This window comes from Meles meles, chromosome 7 (genome assembly GCF_922984935.1).
Source record: "Meles meles chromosome 7, mMelMel3.1 paternal haplotype, whole genome shotgun sequence".
Lineage (NCBI taxonomy): Eukaryota > Metazoa > Chordata > Mammalia > Carnivora > Mustelidae > Meles > Meles meles.
In genome coordinates this window covers 16,973,239-16,997,099 of record NC_060072.1, presented here as the reverse complement: position 1 = coordinate 16,997,099, position 23,861 = coordinate 16,973,239, and the positions used below count along the sequence as shown (strand labels likewise).

The 23,861-nt window shown below is 39.2% G+C and overlaps 1 protein-coding gene across 8 annotated transcripts in view; it reads right to left on the bottom strand.

Moving 5' to 3' along the window:
* SLC41A2 (solute carrier family 41 member 2) overlaps positions 1–23,861 on the bottom strand; it is a 117,922-nt gene that overhangs the window by 80,750 nt on the left and 13,311 nt on the right. For 7 of the 8 annotated variants that reach the window (XM_046011984.1, XM_046011983.1, XM_046011991.1 and 4 more), the window contains exon 2: positions 12,224–12,948. In XM_046011984.1, the coding sequence (XP_045867940.1) occupies positions 12,224–12,778 (555 nt within the window). In that variant the 5' untranslated portion in view covers positions 12,779–12,948. Of the gene's footprint in view, positions 1–12,223; positions 12,949–17,766; positions 18,307–23,861 lie in introns of those variants that run through there. The other variant, XM_046011988.1, reaches the window with a different exon arrangement.

The window sequence follows — 23,861 nt, the reverse complement described above, 5'->3', positions numbered from 1 at the left end:
CAGATCTGGGATACATGAAGTGAAAAGGGCCTCACCAGACTGCTTTCCTTCTTTCTTTTTTTAAAAGATTTTATTTTTTTGACAGAGAGAGATCACAAGCAGAGAGGCAGGCAGAGAGAGGAGGAAGCAGGCTCCCTGTTGAGCAGAGAGCCCTATGCGGGGCTCGATCCGAGAACCCTGAGATCATGACCTGAGCTGAAGGCAGAGGCTTTAGCCCACTGAGCCACCCAGGCACACCATCAGACTGCTTTCTTCTCTTCACCTTTCACAGATCTTCTTATGTTTGTTTTATATAAAGTTTCCAGGGTTTGGTTTTGTTTTGTTGTTGTACTTAATGGGCAGGACAGGTAAATGTGCATTTATTACAGGTTTCCAGAAGTCAAAGTGCATGAATTATTTTTTAAATAAAAACCAGAATCATAAAAAAAAAAACACAAAACACCAGAATCATTACATCAGAGGGAGTGCTACTACTTTCCTGGGATCACATGTTAAAAGAGATATTTCTCTTTAATACAACCTCTAAAATGATCACCATGCTTTATAAGGAGACGCAAATATGCTGATGCCTTCCTAGCTTTGTATATTGAGGAACTGATAAAAATTAGTCTAACATTGATACTGTCCTCCTACCTTCTCTTTGCACTTTTAAAACACTGGCATTTTTGTCCATAAAACTTCAACAAAGTATCTTTTTTCTCCCTTACTGCTCTACTTTCGGTATCAGAAAACTAGCCCTGACTCAGAGTTCCATGGTTAGAAATACAGCTTAGGCACTGCATCATTCCATCTGAATTCCAAAACACACATAGCAATATAGTAATAAAGGACTATTTGAGAGCTATATTATCCTTTATTTCAAAGGAATATTTTCAGCATTGCAACAATGCTATCTTCATAAAACATAATAGGATCTCAGGGTTTGGCAGACATCAGTTTTCAATAAAATTCTAATGATCAGGATAAACTTACCTAGAAATTAGTGGACGTTCCAAAGGTATTAGCTCAGTTTATATACACTTCTTCTAGATGGATAGGTAACTAACAATAATCTCATTTTACAGAATCTTATAATAGGTTAAGTCAACGGACAATCCAAGATGTGCACATAGCATAATGTACAGAGAACAGGATTTATTCACAAGACGGGGCTCTGCCATTGATAAGCTGTGTGTTCGTGGACAAATCATTTAACGATTTGCTTATTTTTAGTGAGGCAAGAGAAGACAAAGAGCTTGGACTAGGATATCTCCAGTTGAATCCTACAATTAAAAACTCTAAATCTGATTATCAATATCCCACAATACTTGTAACAAAGTAGAGTTTATTTCATTTCATTCATTCATTGAACAAGGAATTACTGAATGTCTGCTCTATGTAAGGCATTAGGCTGGTTTTTTGGACAGGGCCCTCCTTAAGTGGGACAGAAGACTATGTGGACTAACTATCCCACCCAACTCCATTTACCAGTAGTACGGGAATTTACATTACTTCAGATTCATGGTTCTCAAACTGGAAGCCACATCAAAATCACCAGAAATAATAAAGCTCATAAAAACAGCTTGTTGGACCCGCCCCAGGTTTTTGATTCAGTAGAGGCGGGATAGTCTGAGAATTCGTGTATCTACGTTCCCAGATGATGCTGATGATACTGGGTCAGGGAGCCCACTTTGAGAACCACGGACTCACATAAATAAAAAGACCACGGTGGAGCCAGGTCCTATGTGGGCAGGGTCACTACACTCAAGGTGCTGTTCTTGCCTCCTGGGCATCCTTTTCCATCTCCGTTTTCCTGGAAGCAGTATCTACTCCCTTTCACTTAAGAAGCAGTTAAATTCCTATTCTTCGTGCTTCTAGTGAAATTGCTGATCTGAGTGGCCATCTGTCCCGAGACAGAAGTGTAACTCTAACAGGGCTCATCATGTTATCCCATCTCCCTGATCACACTGACTGTTCCCCCAGGGGTAAGCATGTGACCAAAGACAACCCAACCGAAGAGTTCTTCCTTAGGATCTTCCAAACTGAAGACAGAGGAGAGACAGCTCATTCTTCCCCTTTGTAAAACAAACTGAAAAGATATGACCCCACAACTGTCAGGAGCTACGTGCCATAGGAGAGAATGTGGGTGACAAACAAAATGGAACTTGAGAGTCAGAGAGAAGATAATCATAAAATTAAGTCCCTGATCTAGTTATGTCTGAGGTAGGCGGTACAACTATTCTGCCTAGTTAGGAAAGACAATGCATTCTTTATTATTATCGTTATTGTTATTTAAATTAACTGGTTAGTTGGGTTTCAATTTCTTACAACAGAGAAGTTCTGGGGCATAGAAGGGGAACCAAAGATAAGATATGTCCCCTATAAGATAGTACAGTAAGTAGTTAAAAGCCAACTTGGGTTTAATCCAGCCAGTTATCAGTTATGTGACCTTGGGCAAATAACTTAATCTCGAACCCTGGTACGGCGCCCACCTGAGTCCTCACACACAGAAGGTGAGAACTCGCGCTAGGTACTGACAAAGAACAGTCAATGAATGATGCCTGTTAATATCACATCATTTACTGAACACTGATCTCCTGGGTACTATTAATTGTGCTTCACAAGCTCTTTTACCAAGTTCTTTAATTCATGGCCCAGGGTGAATAAAGCGATGTTGTAAGGCACAAGCACACAAAGGTAGTTTAGACTGGGACAAAAGCTTACCCCTTGGGGTAAGTCTGAACATGTAAAAAGAACATTTCATATCCCTATAGGTCTTTTCGGTACTTCAGTAGAATTCCTATAACACTCTTCTAAGTGTTCAGTCATACATTTTGGTTAAGTATTTGCATTTCCCATTACTATGAAAAGGCATCAACTTTGGGGTAAAAGCTCCAAATCTAAATTCCTAGCCTGTATTTGCTAGCTGAGGGAGCTCTCTGAGCCTCACTCAAATGCCTCATTTGAAAAGTGAGGTTAAAAACTCAATCTTTGGATTATTACTCCCACTCAATACAGGTCATCTCAGCAGATTTTCTCGGCAAACATCAACGGACCACTCCAAGCTGGAGTAAGTGAATAAGAAAAAAAGTAAAAAGCAGAGAGGCGGGGCTAGAGCAGGTCTTACATAAAACAGGGAGCAGATGTCCTACTACACAGAAAGCAGACAGTGGCCAAGCGATCTACCCTAATTTGCCGTCGGCCACATATTAAGTACTGCCTTAAGACACTAACAGCCATATAACTCCTCATCCCGAATTTGATAATCTAGCCGGAGCAGCACATGTGACAGCACCTGCTAAGGACTGAATGGTGTCACCTTCATAATTCCTATGTTGAAGCCCTAACCCCCAACGTGACTGTATTTGGAGATCAGGCTCATAAGCTGGTGATGAAGGTTACAGGAATTCATAAGGGGAGGACCCGAGTCTGACAGGGCTGGTGCCTTTATAAGAAGAATAAGAGGCACCAGCCCCTGCTCTCTCCAGCATGCGGACGCAGAGACTAAAGGCAGCTCTCTGGAAACCAGAAAAGGAACTCTCACCAAGAACAGGGTAGGCTGGGGTCTTGCTCTTGGACTTACCAGCTTCTAGAACTGTGAGAAATAAGTGTTTAATGTGTAAGCCACCCAGTCTATAGTATTTCATTATAGCAGTCCAAGCAGACTAAGATAGCACCAAAGACAAACTTTAGTTTTTTAGTTCTTTAAAACTGGCCCTGACCTCTATCATGTTAGAAGACTGTAGCCCTTGGAGGTGTCGGCGGCTTAGTCATTAGGGGTTTGCCTTCAGCTCAGGTCATGATCCCAGGGAACTGGGATGGAGCCCTGCATGGGGTTCCCTGCTCAGTGGGGAGCCTGCTTCTCCCTCTCCCTCTGCCTGCTGCTCTGCCTGCTTGTGCTCTCTCGCTGTCAAATAAATAAATAAAATATTTAAAAAAAAAAGGTATGTAGCCCTTAAAGGATTACAAAAGCTTTCACATACATTAAATTTATATAATGTGTAGTGGTGAAGAGGACAGATATTGAGTTTGGACCAAGATCCAATCCTCAGCTCTATCACTTGATGACAAAGTTTTTTTTTTTTTTTTTTAAATTTCGTAAAGCAAAGACAATGGCACCTTTCCTACAGTTTTCTTGAAAGGATTAAAATAGATCATGTATGTAAAGAGCTTAGGGCAGTGCCTACAGCAAACTTTCAATAAATGGTGTCATGTTTCAACAAACATTTACTAAAAATCTACTTAACCTGATAGGGATGTAATGGTGAAATTTTTTTTAAAACTTACCAAAATAAACACTAAAAGAAATAGAAAAATTTGATTAGCTCTGTGACTTCTATAGAAACTCAAGTTGTAAAGGAAAACATTCCCCCACAAAAAACAAAAACAAAAACAAAAAACACATTCCCCCACAGAAAATAGTGGGACCAGATGCCTTCATCAGGGAATTATACCAAATACTTACGGAAGAAATAATGACAAAGTGACATAAACCTTAACAAAGAATAGGAGAAAAAAAGAGAACATTTTCAGACGAGATCGGGCGCGTTCAGGGTGGTATGGCCATAGACAAAAGAGAACATTTTCAAATTCACTCATGAGACTAGTACTACGTAATGAAAACTGCTAATGACATTATGAGGAGGACAATTATGGGCTAATGTTACGTACGGATATAGATGCAAAAAAATCTCACCAAAATATTAGCAAAATTAATCAGAATTGTATTAAAAGAAAACAAATCACGAACAGGTTATACTTATCCCAGAAATGTAAGATTGATTTAATTAATATAATTCAACATAGCAACAAAGGGGAAAAAATCATAGATGTTAACAATAAATAGAAAGTATTTGATAAAATTCCATTCATGATTTTTAACACAAAGCTTAGTAAATTAAAAAAAGAAATGTCCTTAATATCATAAAGAGTATTACAAATGTCAATAGCAAACCCCAGACTTCATGAGGAACTGTTGAAAGCTTTCTCTTGGAGATCTAGGACAAGATAAGTCTGCTTTCATCAGTCCTATTTTATTTTTTAAATCTTTTTTTTTTTAAGATTTTATTTGTTTGACAGAAAGAGAGATCACAAGTAGCCAGAGAGGCAGGCAGAGAGAGGAGAAGCAGGCTCCCCGCTGAGCAGAGAGCCAGATGCAGGGCTCCATCCCAGGACCCTGAGATTGTGACCCAAGCCGAAGGCAGAGGCTTAACCCAACTGAGCCACCGAGGCACCCTCATTACTCCTATTTTATAGTGCTTTGGAGGTCCTAGCCAGTACAGAATGCCACAAAAGTAAATAAATAAATTATATGAGTTTTAGAAAGAAGTAAATACTGTCATATTCACAGATCATACGGTTAGGTTATGATGAAGTAATTCCAAAAGAATTTACATACAAATTATTATTAGTTAGTGATTTTAGCAAACTTGCTAGATACAGGGTCAACACACACACACACACACACACACATACACACAAAGTGAAATTTTAAAAGAACTGTACCATTTACAATAGCATAAAATGCATCAAATAACTAAGAATAAGTCTAACAAAAAATGTAAAAGACCTGTGCTCAGAAACTAGAAAACATCAGAGAAGGAAATCGAAGATGACCTAATAAAAGGAGAGGGCTATTGCATGTACCTGTGTCTGAAGAGTCAGCATTGTAAGGAGTAAATTCTCCTCAGAATTATCTCTAGATTCAATGCAATCTGAATCACAATTACAACAACTTTCTTTTGTGGAAACTGACAAGCTTTTATACTGAAATGTACATGAAAGTGCAAAGGGAAAGGAATAGCCAAAGCACTTTGAGGAAGAACATGGAGAGAACATTCTCTACTCTATATTCAGATAGTGTGGTATTCATGCCAAGCAACATAAATACACCAAAGGAGGAGAATAGAGAGCCCAGAAACACGTCTGCCAATAAACGGGTACTTGATTTATAACAAAGAGTTTGGTTAGACAATAGCGCAGGCACACCTGGAAATCCATGTGGAAAGAAACAAAACAATACACAATCCTACATCAAACCCTCTAATAAAAAAGTATTCCAGGGAGAGGATTATCTAAATGTAAAAGGCAAAACAACAAAACTTTAAGAAGATAATTTAAGAGAACACCTTAATTACCAGAAAGTATGGAAAGGTTTTTTAAGCGGGAAGCAAAAAATACAAACAATGGAAAAGTAGGGAAAAAAGGCACTATATCAAAACTAAGAACTCGGGGCGCCTGGGTGGCTCAGTGGGTTAAAGCCTCTGCCTTTCGCTCAGGTCATGATCCCAGGGTCCTGGGATCGAGCCCCGCATCGGGCTCTCTGCTTGGCAGGGAGCCTGCTTCCTCCTCTCTCTCTCTCTCTCTGCCTGCCTCTCTGCCTACTTGTGATCTCTATCTGTCAAATAAATAAATAAAATCTTTAAAAAAACAAAACAAAAAAAAAAAAAACTAAGAACTCATTGAGAGAGGGAAAAGGTAAGCCACAGAGGAAAGATATTTTTAATACATATAGCTAAAGGTTTTGTATCCAGAATATACAAATAACTCCTACAAATCAGTAAGAAAAAATCTAACAAATAAGAAAATGAGCAAATAAACCTTCACCAGTAACGTCCAAATAAATGGTCAATAAACATCATTAGTCATGAGGGAAATCCCCATTAAAACCACCACACATATGCCAGAATTTCTCAACTTACAAAGACTGCTGATACCTTGTACAAATAAGAATACAGAGCAGTGAGACCTCTCAAACACAGCTGGTTAACCTGTAAATTGGTACAACTACCTGACATATACTAACTTTAAATACCTGTATATCCTAAGACCCAGAAATTCCATTTCTCCATGTATATACAACAAAGATGCATGTACATGTGCACCCAGAATCTGGAAACACCAATGAGTTCAATGTCCAGAATTAATATACTGTGATCTTTTCATAATTGGATTAATATATAGCAATAAAAATAAATGGACTACAGTTTCATAAAACTTACATAATGCTGAACAAAAAAAAAAAAACAGACACGGGGCGCCTGGGTGGTTCAGTGGGTTAAAGCCTCTTGCCTTCATTCGACTCAGGTCATGATCCCAGAGTTCTGGGATCGAGCCCCACATCAGACTCTCTGCTCAGCAGGGAGTCTGCTTCCCCTTCCTCTCTCTCTGCCTGCCTCTCTGCCTACTTGTGATCGCTGTCAAATAAATAAATAATCTTTAAAAAAAAAAAGACACAGAAGAATATATATTCTACACTTCATTATATAAAGTTTTAGAAAAACTAAGTAAAACCAAACAATGGTGTTTAATGATGCACATTTATAAAGACAAAGAAGTACAGACCATAAAATCAGATTATTGATTACCGTTGGTGATGGGGAATAAAAGGTAGCAATCACAAGGGAGCATAGAGATGACTAATGAATACTGCTAAGATTTTGTTGCTTGACTTGATAGTTATTTGGTTGTTTGCATCATGAAAATTCACTGAGCTGTACATTTTTGGTTTTTATACTATGTGCTAATTTTCATAATTAGAAGTTTTTAAAGCATATTTAAATGAAATTTTTCAAAACATGTTTTTGTCATTTTTAACACCAGGGTTTAATATTATAAATCAATTGTACATGTGTTGTTCTCTCAAGTAGTATCAAGAAATAAGTAACTATTACACCAGAGGAAGGTGTAACATCTTAAAGGTGTTATTATCGTTCTAGATTAAATGCTGAGTGTTTCTTCAGAATAATTGGTATATCAAGAAAAAAATGTCAACCAGAAATAGTTCATTCATTTTAACAGTTGTGATACTATTGTAGTAACTTCAAACAATTATATTTCAAGTGAACAGGTAGATCTGGTCCTCTGTTGGTTTATAGTCCATTCAAAAATTCAATATACTATCCATCTCCCTTATTCTAACCTCCTGTCTCCCTCTTATTAACACCCACCTGGAAAATAGACAAAATCTCCCCATCTCAATATCCTTAAATTAATTACATCTGCAAAGTTTCTATTTTCCCCAACATTTTTTTTACTGATGGATAATTAACATACAATTATATTAGTTATAGGGGTACGATATGATTCCACAATTCTATACATTACTCAGTGTTCATCAAGATAACTGTCCCCCCCCTTTTTTTAAAAAATATTTTATTTATTTGACAGAGAGAAATCACAACTAGGCAGAGAGGCAGGCAGAGAGAGAGGAGGAAGCAGGCTCTGCGCGGAGCAGAGAGCCCGATGTGGGGCTCGATCCCAGGACCCTAGGATCATGACCCGAGCCGAAGGCAGAGGCTTTAACCCACTGAGCCACCCAGGCGCCCCTCTTAACCCCCTGTACCTATTTAACCCAATCTCCCCACCCACCTTCTGTCTGGGAACCATCAGTTTGTTCTCTATATTTAAGAGTCTGTTGTTTCCTTTTTTTTGTACATTTTGTTTCTTAAATTCAATATACGAGTGAAATCATATAGTATTTGTCTTGCTCTGACTTACTTCACTTAGCATTATACCTTCTAGGTTCATCAGTGTTGTTGCAAATGGCAAAATCTCATTCTTTTTCATGGTTGAATAAGATTGCACTATATATACATATATATCGTTTTTTCTTTAACCATTCACCCTTCAATGGACAATTGCATTGTTTCCACATCTCGGCTATGGTAAATAGTAGTACAATAAACATAGGGGTGCATATAGCTTTTCAAATTAGTGTTTTTTTTTTTTAAAGATTTTATTTATTTATTTGACAGAGAGAAATCACAAGAGAGGCAGGCAGAGAGAGAGGAAGGGAAGCAGGCTCTCCGCTGAGCAGAGAGCCCGATATGGGACTCGATCCCAGGACCCTGAGATCATGACCCGAGCCGAAGGCAGCGGCTTAACCCACTGAGCCACCCAGGCGCCCGTAGTGTTTTTATTTTCTTTAGGTAAATATCATAATGGAATTACTGGATCTTAGGGTATTTCTATTTTTTAATTTTTTAAGGACTCACCATTACTGTTTTCCAAAATGGCTGCACCAATTTGCATTTCCACCGGTAGTGCACGAGAGTTCCTTTTTCCCAACATCCTCACCAGTACTTATTTCTTGTGTATTTGATTCTAGCCATTCTGCCAGGTCTAAGGTGGTATCTCACTATGGTTTTTGATTTGCATTTCCTTGATGATTACTGATGTTGAACATGTTTTTTCATGGGTCTGTTGGCCATCTGTATGTCTTCTTCAGAAAAATATTCAGGTTCAGCGCCCATTTGTAATTTAATTTACACTTGATCTTAGCCAAAAGGCCGAGATGCTTTTGGTGTTGAGTTGTGTAAGTTATTCATATAGTTTGGTATTAACCTCATACTGGACATCATTTGCAAATATCGTCTCCCATTCAGTTGCCTTTTTGTTTTGTTGATGGTTTCCCTCACCGTGCGAAAGCTCTTTATTTGGCGTAGTCCCAATAGTTTAATTTTGCTTTTGTTTCCCTTGCCTGAGGAGACACATCTAGAAAAACGCTTCTCTGGCCAATGTCAGAGAAATTACTGCTTGTGCTCTCTTCTAGGAGTTTTATGATTTCAGGTCTCACCTTTAGGTTTTTAATCCATTTTGAGTTTATTTTTCTGTATGGCGTGAAAAAGTAGCCCAGTTTCACTCTTCTGCATGTAGCTGTCCAGTTTTCACACCACCTTCCACTAAAGAGTCCATCTTTCCCCACTGTATATTCTTCCCTCCTTTGTCACAGATTAACTGACCGTGTAAGCATGGATTTGTTTCTGGGCTCTCTATTCTGTTCCATTGATTTGTATGTCTATTTTTATGCCACTACCATTCTTCTTCTTTTTTTTTTTCTTAAGTAAACCCTACTCCCAACGGGGGCCTTGAACTCATGACCCCGAGATCAAGAGTCACATGCTCTACTGACTGAGCCTGCCAGGTGTCCCCTGTTTTGATGACTACAGCTCTGTAGTGTATCTTAAAATCTGCGATTGTGACACCTACCGGCTTTGTTCTTCTTTTTCAAGGTTGCTTTGACTATTCAGCGTCGTGTTTCCATATAAACTTTAGTACTATTTGTTCTAGTTCTCTGAAAAATGCTGTTGGAATTTTGATAAGGACTGCATTCTATCTGTAGATTGCTTTTGGGTATTACCAACGCTTTGAAAATACTGGTTTTTCTAATCCCTAGGCACGAGGTATCTTTCCATTTGTTTGTGTCATCTTCTATTTCTTTCACCAGCGTTTTACAGTTTTCAGAGTACAGGTCTTTCACTTCCTTGGCTGTTTAATAATAGGTACTTTATTATTTTTGGTACAATTGTAAATGGGATTGTTTTCTTAATTCCTCTTCCTGCTATTATTAGCATATAGAAACACAACAGATTAATTCTGTTATTAATTCTGTATCCTGTGACTTTACTGATTTCATTTATCAATAGTAGTAGTTTTGGTGGAGTCTTAAGGGTTTTTTATATATAGTATCATGTCACCTGCAAGTAGTGAATGTCTTACTTCTTCCTTACCAATTTAGATGCTTTCTTTTTTCTTGTCTGATTGCTGCAAAAATTCAATATACATCTTAAGACAATTTTTTTATATCCTTTCTCCAACTAATGGTAGAAAAACTGTTTCTATTTATGTATGTTTTCCATTTAGATAAAGAAGTTATATTAAAAAGTTTTTTGGTGTCACAAATGACGAGATTTCTTTTAGTGAGCAAGCAATGAAAGACAAGGGCACATAAATGTTATCTAACACTTTCCCAAAGCTAATCTTTCTCTTATTGATGAATGAAAACTTGTACTAACAGAATGCCACACTTTAACAACTTACTACTTTAGAAAGGTAATTATATAATGGGTAATTCTGTAAGCATACCACAGTAAGAATTCCTACAAATCAGTAAGTAGCATATACATTGTTAAAATGTACAGTAGATACAGGAAAGCATTTCATATTAGAAATAGTCACAAAAGAACTAAGAATGGCCACCAGACATAGGAAAACATGCTAAACTATTAATAATAACTAAATGTTAATTAAAATATGAAAACATTTCCCTATCAATTACCAATGATGAACATGATCAAGAATATTCAACACTCATAAGGACATGGAAAAATAAAAGTACTTCTACACTGATGGTAGGAGTATAAATGCTTTTGCAATCTTTTTGAAAGTCAATCTGATGCTATCTACAAAATTTTATTATTTATTTTTATTTTTTTAAGATTTTGTTTATTTATTTGACATAGACACAGTGAGAGAGGGAACACAAGCAGGGGGAGCGGGAGAGGGAGAAGCAGGCTTACTGCTGAGCGGGAAGCCTGATGTGGGGCTCCATCCCAAGACCCTGGGATCATGACCTGAGCTGAAGGTAGACGCTTAATGACTGAGCCACCCAGGTCTCCCCAAAAGCTTCTTTTATCTAGTGACTCCGCAACCCTCTCCCCATAGCCCCATAAAATTTTAAACACCTACACCTACCCTAACCCCCAATAATCCCATTTTTAAAATCTATCCTATGAAAATATTAGTGTAAGTACATAATGATACATTTATAAGGGTATTCATTATAGCCTTAGCATGGGAGAGTGAATAAGTAAATTTTAATATGTCCACACAATGGAATATGAAGCTCTCATTTTGTAACACAGAACATCCTTGCTATGAGTCTGGAAAGATGTCTAGGTATATTATTAAGCAATGAAAATACGGTACAGAAAAATATATACAGCATTTCATTTTTTTCTGAAAAAGAACCCTGCACATAGGTATATATGTAGGCAGAGAAAAATGTCTGCAAGTAAACACAACAAACTCTTTAATGATGATAACCTCTGGAGGGGGAGAGCGTTTGGTGTGAAGAGGAGAACGAGGGAAGATTTTTTTATCTTTTATTTAATACTCTGCACTGTTTGAATTCATTTTAACGTGTTTTTACTTTAAAAATAAAGAAGTATTTAAATGTAACATTTATGGGGTTTTGCACTGTCCCCATTTTGGGATTACTTTATCATTGTAATACTTTATGTAGAGTCATCTGACAGTCAGAATGGGACTATTCTCTTAGAACCTCTAAAGGAAAACAAACAAAAAAAAACCACCTAGAAACAGCAGATTCTCTGCTCCAGTCAGCATCCCTTCATTTCACTAAGGGATAAATTACATCTAAGGAAAATATCTGAGATTAGTAACCTACGCAAAGCACTGCCCACAACAAAAGCAGTGAAGATAAACAAAGAGAGAAACCCACCTGGACTATATCCAAAACCATGCCGGCTGACACTGTTCCAAAACCAGCTAGCAAAAATGGTACCAGTATTTGCAGCGCCATGACGCCACTGGACTCCTTGGGGGACTTCTGGTTTGGCTCCACAATGGCATCTTCATCCCCATCACTCGAAGCATCTTCATTCTGCAACATGGCGGCAGCTTCTGCAGGGCCCCTCCCATCACAGTAATTGTAGTTGGCATAGTCATCATACTTGGGGCTACAGCTTGCTGGTGTGTGCCCACTATTGCCATGAAAAGGCTGCTCTGAGAAACTGTGAAACTCCATGTGCTGCTCAGATCGATTGCTAAAAGTCTGTGCTGCTGCTGATAATCCATCTTGCCAAACGCCATTTGCTTTCTTGTGCCTATCTTCCTGGTTTTTCTGATAAATTACTGGAACCATACTCAACAACAAGTTTAGAAACTTATCAGATTGAATTGTATGTAAGCGTAAAGTCCAGTCTACTAAACCTCCTCCACTACTTGGACCACTACTTGTGTTATTAGTAATAGATCTTCCTTTGCTATTAGTCATATTGTCATCGCAAAAGACCCTGTACTCCTTAGATCTCAAGCTTTATGAACCATCGTAGGTAAATCAGAACCACACAAATGCTGGTTTAAATTAAGATGTTGACTTCATTTTGTAGGAAATAATGTTCCTACTAATAAAAGGTGTTTAGAAGTTCCACAGAGGGACTGGATCTGAAAAGAAGAAAAAACTTTTAAAAATCAAATTAAACGATCTTGATACTTAAGATTCTCATATAAAACACACATGTTCTTAAACCAACTCTAAGGTGATGACATTATACTTTGTGGGCTTAAACACAGAACTGCTTTGAGCCACACAGCTATTCTGTAAACAGAAATATAATACAGAGAAATTGTGCTCAATCTTTATTTAAAGTGTCTTTCATTGTTGCACACTTTACCTAATTGATACCTATGTAAAACCATCAAGTCGCTAAAGTTTTACAGTGGACAAATTTATTAAATAAGGTGATGGCTTCTGGGGCACCTGGGTGGCTCAGTGGTCAAATTAGTGACTTTGTGGTTTAGGATTGGGTCATGATTTCATGGGTGGAGAGATCAAGCCCTGGTACCTACTCCACGCTCAGCAGGGAGCTGGCTTGAAGCTTCTTGCCCTCTGCCCCTCCCCCCAGTCAGGAGCATGCACACGCATGCGCACATTCTCTCTCGCGCTCAAATATTTTCAATGATGGCTTCTATTATTGGAGAGAAGTCTCAGAATCAAATTGTTACAACTCTTCACATACGTCAGTACATAATAAGAGGTAAAGTATATGGCATTATATTTTAAATATTAAACGGTTACCTTATTTACAGCCTAATGTAATACGTATTTTATCAAAATGTTATTTTTATTAAAATATGAGACAATGATAGTATTTGCCATAAAAATACTTGGTAAACATTCTGAATACTCGTCGGGGCATTTATTTCACATATAAAAGTAGGTTGGAGTCATATTTGCACAATTCATTGTAATTGATTTAGGAATACAGTCTCTGTTATTCACCAAATAACCAAAATGAAAAGAGATGACAGATACTCACTAAATGCTCTACTTTGCAAGCCAACCAAAAGAAAGCTTATAATGCACTTACTACTTAACACTCTTCTCCAAGTCTGCTCTGACCTTCAATCCCAGAGTATGCCCCTGAGCGGCTGGCCAGTGATCACATTCTCTCTAAAGACTTGAAACTAAGAGACACAGACACACACTGTAGCTAGTTCGACAGTGATGGACACCGAGGCTGGAGGTCATACACTACCCACCCAGGTAGAGAACCCGAATATTTGGACAGCTGAGGCCACAGACACAGAGGCTTTCAAAGAGATCTACTGCAGTGGGTCTAAAGGCCTCAGGTCAGGAACACCCAGACCTGCGTTGTACGTCCAAGAGCATCCAAGATCACAAAATTGGCACTTACTTGATGAGTAGATGATCCCACCGCCCAAATGCACTGCCCACCCACGCAGCGAGACTAAGAATTAATTGCTGTCAGTACTGCTGCTTTTAACGAAAATTATATCCTTCAATGTTTATTGCCAATTCCTTAGACTGTCCATCCCCACTCCTTGGATAGGGAGATCAACAGCAAGGAATGGCAAACGAAAAATAGCAAGGAAGGGCAAACAGAGCTATGTAGCAGGTGCTAAGGCCTGTCTCATCCGCTTCATCATTCACTCACTTTCCTTCCTTCCCTCTTGTGATTGTGGAGAAGTCTTGGAATTCCTGCTGGGAAATATCCTAAAATAGATTCAAGGACCCCAGACCTACTGACTTGGAATATCTATGTTTGAGACCTGTACATCTTTCTTTTTAAATTTCCCAAGGAATTGTGGTGCAGACTTCTTGTGAACTTGCCCTGAGAATCCAATGCGTAGATTAAGTATGAGCTGCCATTTTCTGCCACTTGCAGGTTGATCGGTATACAGGAAATGGCGGTGTTTATAAAGAAAATCAGATGACTGGAGTAAAGCCGAGGAGAAACCAAGTAGTCCCAGACAGAGAGAGATGACCAGAACAGCTGCCTGAGAACCTTACATGGGTGGAGAGGCTCAGCTGTACTTCTGGAACTAATAAGATTCCCAGAACCCTCAGATGACTAGACTGAGAAGGTTCTGTTCTTCAACCCACTGTGTCTTTTTTTTTAAGTTTTTCTTTCTTTCTTTTTTTTTAATCTATTTTAGAGAGATAGAGACAGAGACAGAGGTAGTGGGAGAGAACACAAGCAGGGAGGAGAAGCCAAGCAGGGAGCCAGCTGTGGGGCTTGATCCCAGGACTCTGGGATCCATGACCTGAGCTGAAGGTAGATGCTTAGTGGACTGAGCCACTCAGCCTCCCCTCCCCATTTGTGTCTTTTTAAAGAGCAAGCATTTCACTGCCTGAAGGAGCTCTTCAATTAAATGAAATATAAAACAAACCTCAAAGGGACTGAGCTTTAAGACAAGTCTGTACTACTGAAGGACCTGTGAAGAAACAGGCAGTTTCTTCTTCCTTTTGAAGTAGAATTATACAGTTGATCAAAATGCAAATGCAGAGAACTGGGGAAACGTGACCAACTAACACTAGATAGAAAAATGAAGGGGAGGGAAAGGGGAATAAAAAAGAGGAATTTCCCAAGACACGTCATTACTGTTAGAATATTTACAGGGCATGGCTAGGCACATAGTCAACACAGAGTTGGCCAAGCAGGATCCAGATACAAAGATATGTCCAGCTCATACTTCCGCTCCTAGTATCCTCACTTCAGCATAAGCAATTCGGAAATGGAAGATGGATACTCAACCAGGGCCTCTGTGCCATGAAACCATGAATGAGGGCTGAAATCCAGCCCAAGGCTCCATTCATGGGGCTGCCTTTTTCTGGGAGGCAGTATCCTACCCACCAGACCACACGATGACAAGTGGCTCAAGCAGGACCTAAGTCCTCCCCCTTTTCATACTATTTCCTGAGTGCCTACGAGATGCTGGAGTTACACCAAATTAACAAAAGTCACCATTCCTGCTTCTAATGGATTTTAACTTGTAGTGGGGAGGATAAACCACCAGGTGAGCAAACAAATGAGATAATTTGTGGAATCTGTGATAAGGGCTATAAAGGAAACAGCTGATTTAATGAAGAGCGAGTAAGTTACAAGGTTACTTTAGAGTGGAAGGCCTCTGGGAGAGTTTTCTCACTTCTCTTCGAAGTGACATCATCCTGAAGCCACCATTTTATTTTCCAGCTCAAAAAGTCCCCTCTACCACCACCGCCACCACCATCACTACCACCTGAAGTGAAACCCAACCACATTAAGAGGATCCACAGAGATTCCTCAAGAAATTAAAAATAGGGCTTCCCTATGACCCTGCAATTGCACTATTTACCCCAAAGATACAGATGTAGTGAAAAGAAGGGCCATATGTACCCCAATGTTTATTGCAGCAATGGCCACGGTCGCCAAACTGTGGAAAGAACCAAGATGCCCTTCGACGGACGAATGGATAAGGAAGATGTGGTCCATATACACGATGGAGTATTATGCCTCCATCAGAAAGGATGAATACCCAACTTTTGTAGCAACATGGACGGGACTGAAGAGATTATGCTGAGTGAAATAAGTGAAGCAGAGAGAGTCAAGTATCATATAGTTTCACTTACTTGTGGAGCCTAACAAAGAACATGGAGGACATGGGGAGAAGGAGAGGAGAAGGGAGTTGAGGGAAATTGGAAGGGGAGATGAACCATGGACTATGGACTCTGAAAAACAACCTGAGAGTTTTGAAGGGGCGGGGGGTGGGAGGTTGGGGAACCAGGTGGTGGGTAATAGGGAGGGCACATATTGCATCGAGCACTGGGTGTGGTGCAAAAACAATGAATACTGTTATGCTGAAAATAAATTAAAAAAAAAAAAAAAAGAGGATCCACAGAGAGAGAGAATCAAAGCCAGGGGATGAGAGAGTCTCGTAACAATCAGAACCTCTATTTCATTTCTGTAAAGCTCATTCCAGCCCTGTTGTTCCCAATTATTTGGACCAATAAGTCTACATTGAGAAAGGTAGTCTGAGTGGTGTTTCTATCCTAACAGCTTTTTTTTCTTTAATAATGCAATTTGGAATTAGTAGGGATTATCTTGTTACAGGTGCATGCCCTAGACTACATATCACTATTTTGCACTGAGAAATGTGTTTATTTTTATTTTATCCTTCACTTCATCCAGTTACTGAGTGATCATCAATTAGCCTAATGCTTGCTTACCGACAAGTTCCATTACCTCCCTTAATGACTCCTTACTTTCTTGTTTTAAAGAAAGCACTTGGGAACTCACTGAATAATGGATTATAATCAAAATACTTTGTGATGGATGTAAGATGAGTAATGTACATATGTACCACCAAATAAAAATCTGTTTCTCTATATGATTTACCCATGTATGAGTAAAAACAGGCAATAATTTTAAAAACAACTAAATGGAATTTGGCAAAGTCTTCCCTAGCTTTAAGGTATTTAAAGAGTGTCAGTGGAGATACTTGTGGGTCACTCCTCAGCTACTTAGTAGATTATATTAATCTAACCGAGTTGAAAAGAAGCAGCGTCTTTAGAACTTCTGCGTGTCAGTTACAAAGAAGCAAATCTCTAAAAACAAAGAATCTGCTACTCTACTCTCTAATGGCCAATATTTGCACAAAACAGAAGTTGCAAATATGACACATGATTCAAAAACCCTCGACTGAGTGGCTGTATCAAATACTATTACTTAGCAGTTGTGTTCCAAAGACTCTTTAGGTGCTATGCACAGCCAACACAGGGGCAACTTTATTTTAGTGCCTTGGACCCTTGTTACTCAGAGTACAGTCTGTGGTCCAGCAGCACTGGCATCACCTGGGAGCCTGTTAGAAATGCAGGATCTCAGCTCCCATCCCTACTCCAATCTATGAATCAAAACCTGCCACGTTAATGGCCATGTGACTTGCATTGGCCAATGGAATGAGCACAGAGGCAACACCTACAAGCAGAAACAGTTCAGCTCTGTCTCCTTTTCCCTCGATCATGAGACTGGCACATCCTAGGTTAGTGCTCCTTCTTCAGACTGGATCCTGGGACAAAGATACACGCAGAGTCCCAGCTACAGCAGCCAATCCACGGTAACTCACAGGCAACATGTAATGTGAGAAAGAAAGAAAGGCTTATAGTTGAAAGCTGCCAAGAATTTGTAATTATTACCACAGCATGATCTAACAAAAGCATCCTAATAGTATATATATTTAGAAAAGGACTCTGGCCTACAGATTCCTGCCTACTTTAGCTTAGGTGAATCTCTGATATACTGAGCACTTATGGGTTCCATCTATGGTTAGAGTTTTAAAACAGTGGTTTGCAAACATTTAGATCTTATTAACCAAACTTCCCCTCGAATTTTACCAAGTTAAAAACAATCTTTCCCAAGGGGCACCTTGGGTGGATCAGTTGGTTTAGAGCCAACTCTTGGTTTCAGATCAGTCATGATGTGAGCATAGTGTGAATGAGCACCGCGTGGGGCTTGGTGCTCATCATGGAGTCTGCTTGAAATTCTCTCTCCCCCCTGCCCCCCTCACCACTTACACATGCTCTTGCTCTCTCTCAAATAAATAAATAAAATCTTTAAAAGAGTCATTCCTACCTCATGATTAGAATGGCCATCATCAAGAAGAAAAGAAAACAAATGCTGACTAGAATGTGAAGAAAAGGGACTTTACGCACAGCTGGCAGGACTGTAAGCTGGTACAGCCATTATGGAAAACAACATGGAGGAACCTCAAAAAATGAAAAAACAGAACTACCATATGACCTAGCCATTCCACTTCTGGGAACACATCCAAAGGAAACAAAGACACTAACTTGAAAAGATATCTGCACTCCCGTGTCCAGAGCACCATTATTTACAAGAGCCAAAACACGGAAACAACCTACGTGTCCACTGACAGGCAAGTGGACAAAGAAGTTGTGATGTATGTATTACATAAACACAATAGATTATTCAGCCATTAAAAACAACAGCAACATCAAGGAAATCCCAACATTTACGACAATACGGATGGGCCCTGAGGGCATTATGAAGTGAAGTGGAATAAGTCAAAAAGGGAAAGAGAAATACCGTATGATCTAATTTATATGCACAATCTTAAAAAAGAGAGAGAGAGAGAGAAAGAAAAGACAAGAAAGAAAAAAAAAAAACAAACCCAAACTCACAGAAAAAAAAGATCAGACTCGTGGTTACCAGAGATTGATTGGGGCGGGTGGGGAACAGATGGGGGAATTTGAGGAAAGAGGGCAAAGAGTACAGACTTCCCATTATAAGATTCGCAAGTACTAGGGACATAATCTGCAACACGAAGACTGTTGTTACCACTGCTGTAGGATATATAAAATTTCCTGAGAAAGTCAATCTTAACAGTTTCCCCCACAAGGAGAAAAAGGTTTTTTTTTCCCCCCTCATTTCTTTTTAGTCTACCTATATGGCATGTTAGATGTTAACTAAACTTACTGTGGTAATTATTTCACAATATTCATAAGTCAAACCTTTATGCTGTAAACCTGAAACTCACACAGTTATGTATGTCAATTATATCTCAATAAAACCAGAAAAAATTAAATATATATACAAAATCCAAAATTTTTAAAATGATCTTTTTCTAAAAATAAGTGTACATGTTAACACCAAGAATGTAGAAGGGGAGGGGCGCCTGGCTGGCTGAGTGGGAAGAGCATGTGACCCTCGATCTCAGGGTTGTGAGTTCGAGCCCCATGTTGGAGGGAGAGATTACTTAAAATGAATGAATAAATTAAAACTTAGGGCACCTGGGTGGCTCAGTTGGTTTAGTGACTGCCTTCGGCTCAGGTCATGATCCTGGAGTCCCAGGATCGCGTCCCACATTCAGCTCCCAGCTCCATGGGGAGTCTGCTTCTCCCTCTGACCTTCTCCCCTCTCAAGCTCTCTCTCAAATAAATAAATAAGATCTTTAAAAAAAAATTAAAACTTAAAAAATAAAATTAAAAAAAAGAATGCAGAAGGGGCAAAATCTCAGACTAAAAGACAGCCTTTCCACTGAATACACAGAGATTTATAAAGAACTCACTCCATGGTCCCCATCACAGTTTTGTCATGGGACAGCCCTGGTCTACAGAGACATATCAGGGACCGATTGATTTAAAGGAATATAAATTCCAGACACCCCTTATGAACTAAACTTCAGTTACAAAAATGAAAAACATTAATGTTCAAATTGCTTGTTTTTAAAAATTGGGGAAAACCAGAGTATTATATGTGTGTTCATTTACTAAACCATTATCTCAGAGAAAATCTTCTCTTTGTGCTGGAGGAAGCATCCTGTTGCATTGCAAACGTTAATTGATACACTTGAAAAATCTGGCAGAGCTGTGAGGTAGGCCTGTCATGCCTCCTTACTAAAAAAGGCATTAGGGCGCCTGGGTGGCTCAGTGGGTTAAGCCTCTGCCTTCCGCTCAGATCATGATCTCAGGGTCCTGGGATCGAGGCTCGCATCAGACTCTCCGCTTGGTGGGGAGCCTGCTTCTCCCTCTCTCTCTCTGCTTACTTGTGATCTCTCTCTGTCAAATAAATAAATAAAATCTTTAAAAAATAAATAAATAAAAAAGGCATTAAATGAGAGCTTAATACTTTGTTATATTCCCATAACAAAAATGTTTTGAGTTTCTGTTACCAGTATTATCACATTTAATCAAAAATCTTGAAACCTGTCCATCAGGTGGGTATTTTCTATTTGTATAAATATATTTGCATAAATTGTGTACACTCTGCTCCTTTCATTTTCTCTTTAAGTATTTCTCATCTGTGTTTTGTTATTCAAAAGCAGGTAGTAACCAAACAGGATGTATTAGGTGGTCGGTTAAATTAGCTTTCAGGAAGGTTATGGCAAACAAAACCAGAGCTCAGCTGATAAACAAATTATTTCCTTGTTTCACAAAAAATATTTGTTCAGGGGCCACCTGGGTAGCTCAGTTGGTTAAGCAACTGCTTTCAGCTCAGGTCATGATCCTGGAGTCCCGGGATGGAGTCCCACATCGGGCTCCAAGCTCCATGGGGAGTCTGCTCCCTCTGACCTTCTCCCCTCTCATGCTCTCTCTCACTCTCTCTCTCAAATAAATGAATAAAAAAGAATTTTAAAAATTGTTCTTAAAAAAATTGTTCATTCTTTTGAAAAATACTCAATTAAATACTTAACTGTCTAATCGTAGAATCGGTTCATAAAGAAGGATTATGTCAAATTATTAAGTTGCTGGGGTGCCTGGGTGGCTCAGTGGGTTGGGCTGCTGCCTTCCGCTCAGGTCATGATCTCAGGATTCTGGAATCGAGTCCTGCATCGGGCTCTCTGCTCAGCAGCGAGCCTGCTTCCCTCTCTTTCTCTCTGCCTGCCTCTCTGTCTACTTGTGATCTCTCTCTGTCAAATAAATAAAATCTTTAAAAAAAAAATTATTAAGTTGCTTTGTGCAGGACCCAAACAGCAGGTTGACTTTATGGCTGTTCAGTTTTCTTTAACTATTTTCATTTTAAGCTCTAAATCTGTGTAAACTTAAATGTTCACCAACCTCTGTCAATGATTAACTCCTTCCATTTAAGCAAAAATGATGTTTAATAGCCTTTTAAGTATCAGTTTCATTACCTGAATCTCAGCTCTCCATTTCTTATCTACAATTCCCTTTTCCCGAAGAATTTACCATCAAATCAGCACATATCCCACACAGCTCCTAAACATATCCCTCTGGTTGTCTCGTGTTCACCCCGACACCACTCTCTGTCATTCTGCTGTGACCTCATGCCATACCTGCCTCCCTTGGGTGCTCATCAGAACCCAGAGGACACTCTAATCCCATTTATGGAGATCAGAGACCTTGACAGCTCAACTACTGAGTTCATACTGAAAAACTCTCTTCTCCATTCAAGCTAGCCCTACATCTATTACTAAAATCATTTCCCATTTTTAGCCCTTTGATTTCATCATTTTCATCCACTGACATGGATTATTTCCTACATTGTTTATTTGGGGTTCCTAATGTTTCCCACAGACTCAATGCCTTCTTATAGATTACCCAAACCAGGTAAATTATTCTCTCTGCTTCCTTTATTCAATCCAATTTCCTTTATTCAACTTTTCCACTTCTATACTTTCTACCCAAATGTTCCTAACACCCAGGAACTTTCATCTCATTCAAAAAGCAATGATAAAAGTATCCAACCTCAAAGAAATCTACCCAAATTGATGTAGGACTAAGGGTACAGAGAGGAAAGAATAGTCAAATTAAATGTCAAAAATACAGTTAGCAATTCTATCACTTAACAGTTTAAAAAAGATAAACTTTTTTTAAAATGAAAGGTATCCATTTGGTTGTCTAATGCCCATTCCCACATGACAGAAAGGACAGGCTGCATTTCCTGGGATATTTTAATAGACCACCTGGCCCTCAACAGAAATCAGTATGGTCTGTGGAGCATAACAAATAACATGGAGGACATGGGGAGATGGAGAGGAGAGGGAGTTGAGGGAAACTGGAAGGGGAGATGAACCATGAGAGACTATGGACTCTGAAAAACAACCAGAGGGTTTTGAAGGGGCGGGGTGGGGGGGTAGGGAGGGTGGAGGGGGTGGGAGGTTGAGAAACCAGGTGGTTGGTAATAGGGAGGGCACGTACTGCATGGAGCACTGGGTGTGATGCCAAAACAATGAACACTGGTGCTCGCTTCGGCAGCACATATACTAAAAACAATGAACACTGTTATGCTGTAAATAAACAAATTAAAAAAAAATTTTAATAAAAATAAAAAAATTAATAAAAAAATAATAAAATGCCTTTAAAAAAAAAGAAATCAGTATGGTCATGTAAAAGAAATCTTAAGAATTTCAAATGCACTATTGCTGCTTGGCAGAGGTATATAATTCATTGTATCCAGTTAAGAATAGATAACTAGGAGGGATGCCTGGGTCACATCGGGCTCCTTGCTCGGTGGGAGCCTGCTTCGCCCTCTGCCTCTGTCTGTGCTTGCTCTCTCTCTCTCTAATAAATAAATAAAATCTTTAAAAAAAAAAAAAGAATAGATAACTAGGAAAAAAGTATACAAACGTCTTCTGCTCATGTCCTGTAGCTAAACAAGGAATAGGAACTGCCCACGGTAACAATTTTAAAGAATGCAGGGAAACCCATTCAATAACTGTCCCCCAGACTTTATTAAAGAACTTTTTTTTTTTAATATTTTTTATTTATTTATTTGACAGAGAGAGAGATCACAAGTAGGCAGAGAGGCAGGCAGAGAGAGAGGAGGAAGCAGGCTCCCTGCGGAGCAGAGAGCCCGATGCGGGGCTCGATCCCAGGACCCTGAGATCATGACCTGAGCCGAAGGCAGCGGCTTAATCCACTGAGCCACCCAGGTGCCCCTCCCCCAGACTTTATTAAGTGTAAGTCTCAAATTGGTCCAAACAACAACTGAGTTATAGTAATTTATATATCTTATAAATTTTTATCATTGTTCAGCTCCTTTAAAAGTGCTTAGAAGGGCTGCCTGGGTAGCTCAGTGGGTTAAAGCCTCTGCCTTCTGCTCAGGTCATGATCTCAGGGACTTGGGATGAGCCCCGCATCCAGCTCCCTGCTCAGCAGGGAGCCTGTTTCTTTCTCTCTCTCTCTCTCTCTCTGCCTGTCTCTCAGCCTACTTGTGATATCTCTCTCTCTCTGTGTGTCAAATAAATAAATAAAAATATTTTAAAAAATAAAAATAAATAAAAGTGCTTAGAAACTGACAGATGTCTGGTTTTTCAGTTCATTAAGCACCCAACTCTTGCTTTGGCTCAGGTCATGATCTCAGGGTCGTGGGATCAAGCCCCATGTCCGGCTCTGTGCTGGGAGCCACGTAGGCTTAGGATTCTCTCTCCTTCTCCCTCTGCCCTTCCCCCACACCTATGCACACACAGTCTTTCACTCTCTCTCTAATAAATAAATAAATAAGCAAAATCCTTTTTTTTTTAAGTACTTATAAACTGAAATTTAAGACACACTACTTCACAAATACTGTCCTCCCTGGTTAAAAGGCTCACCTCTA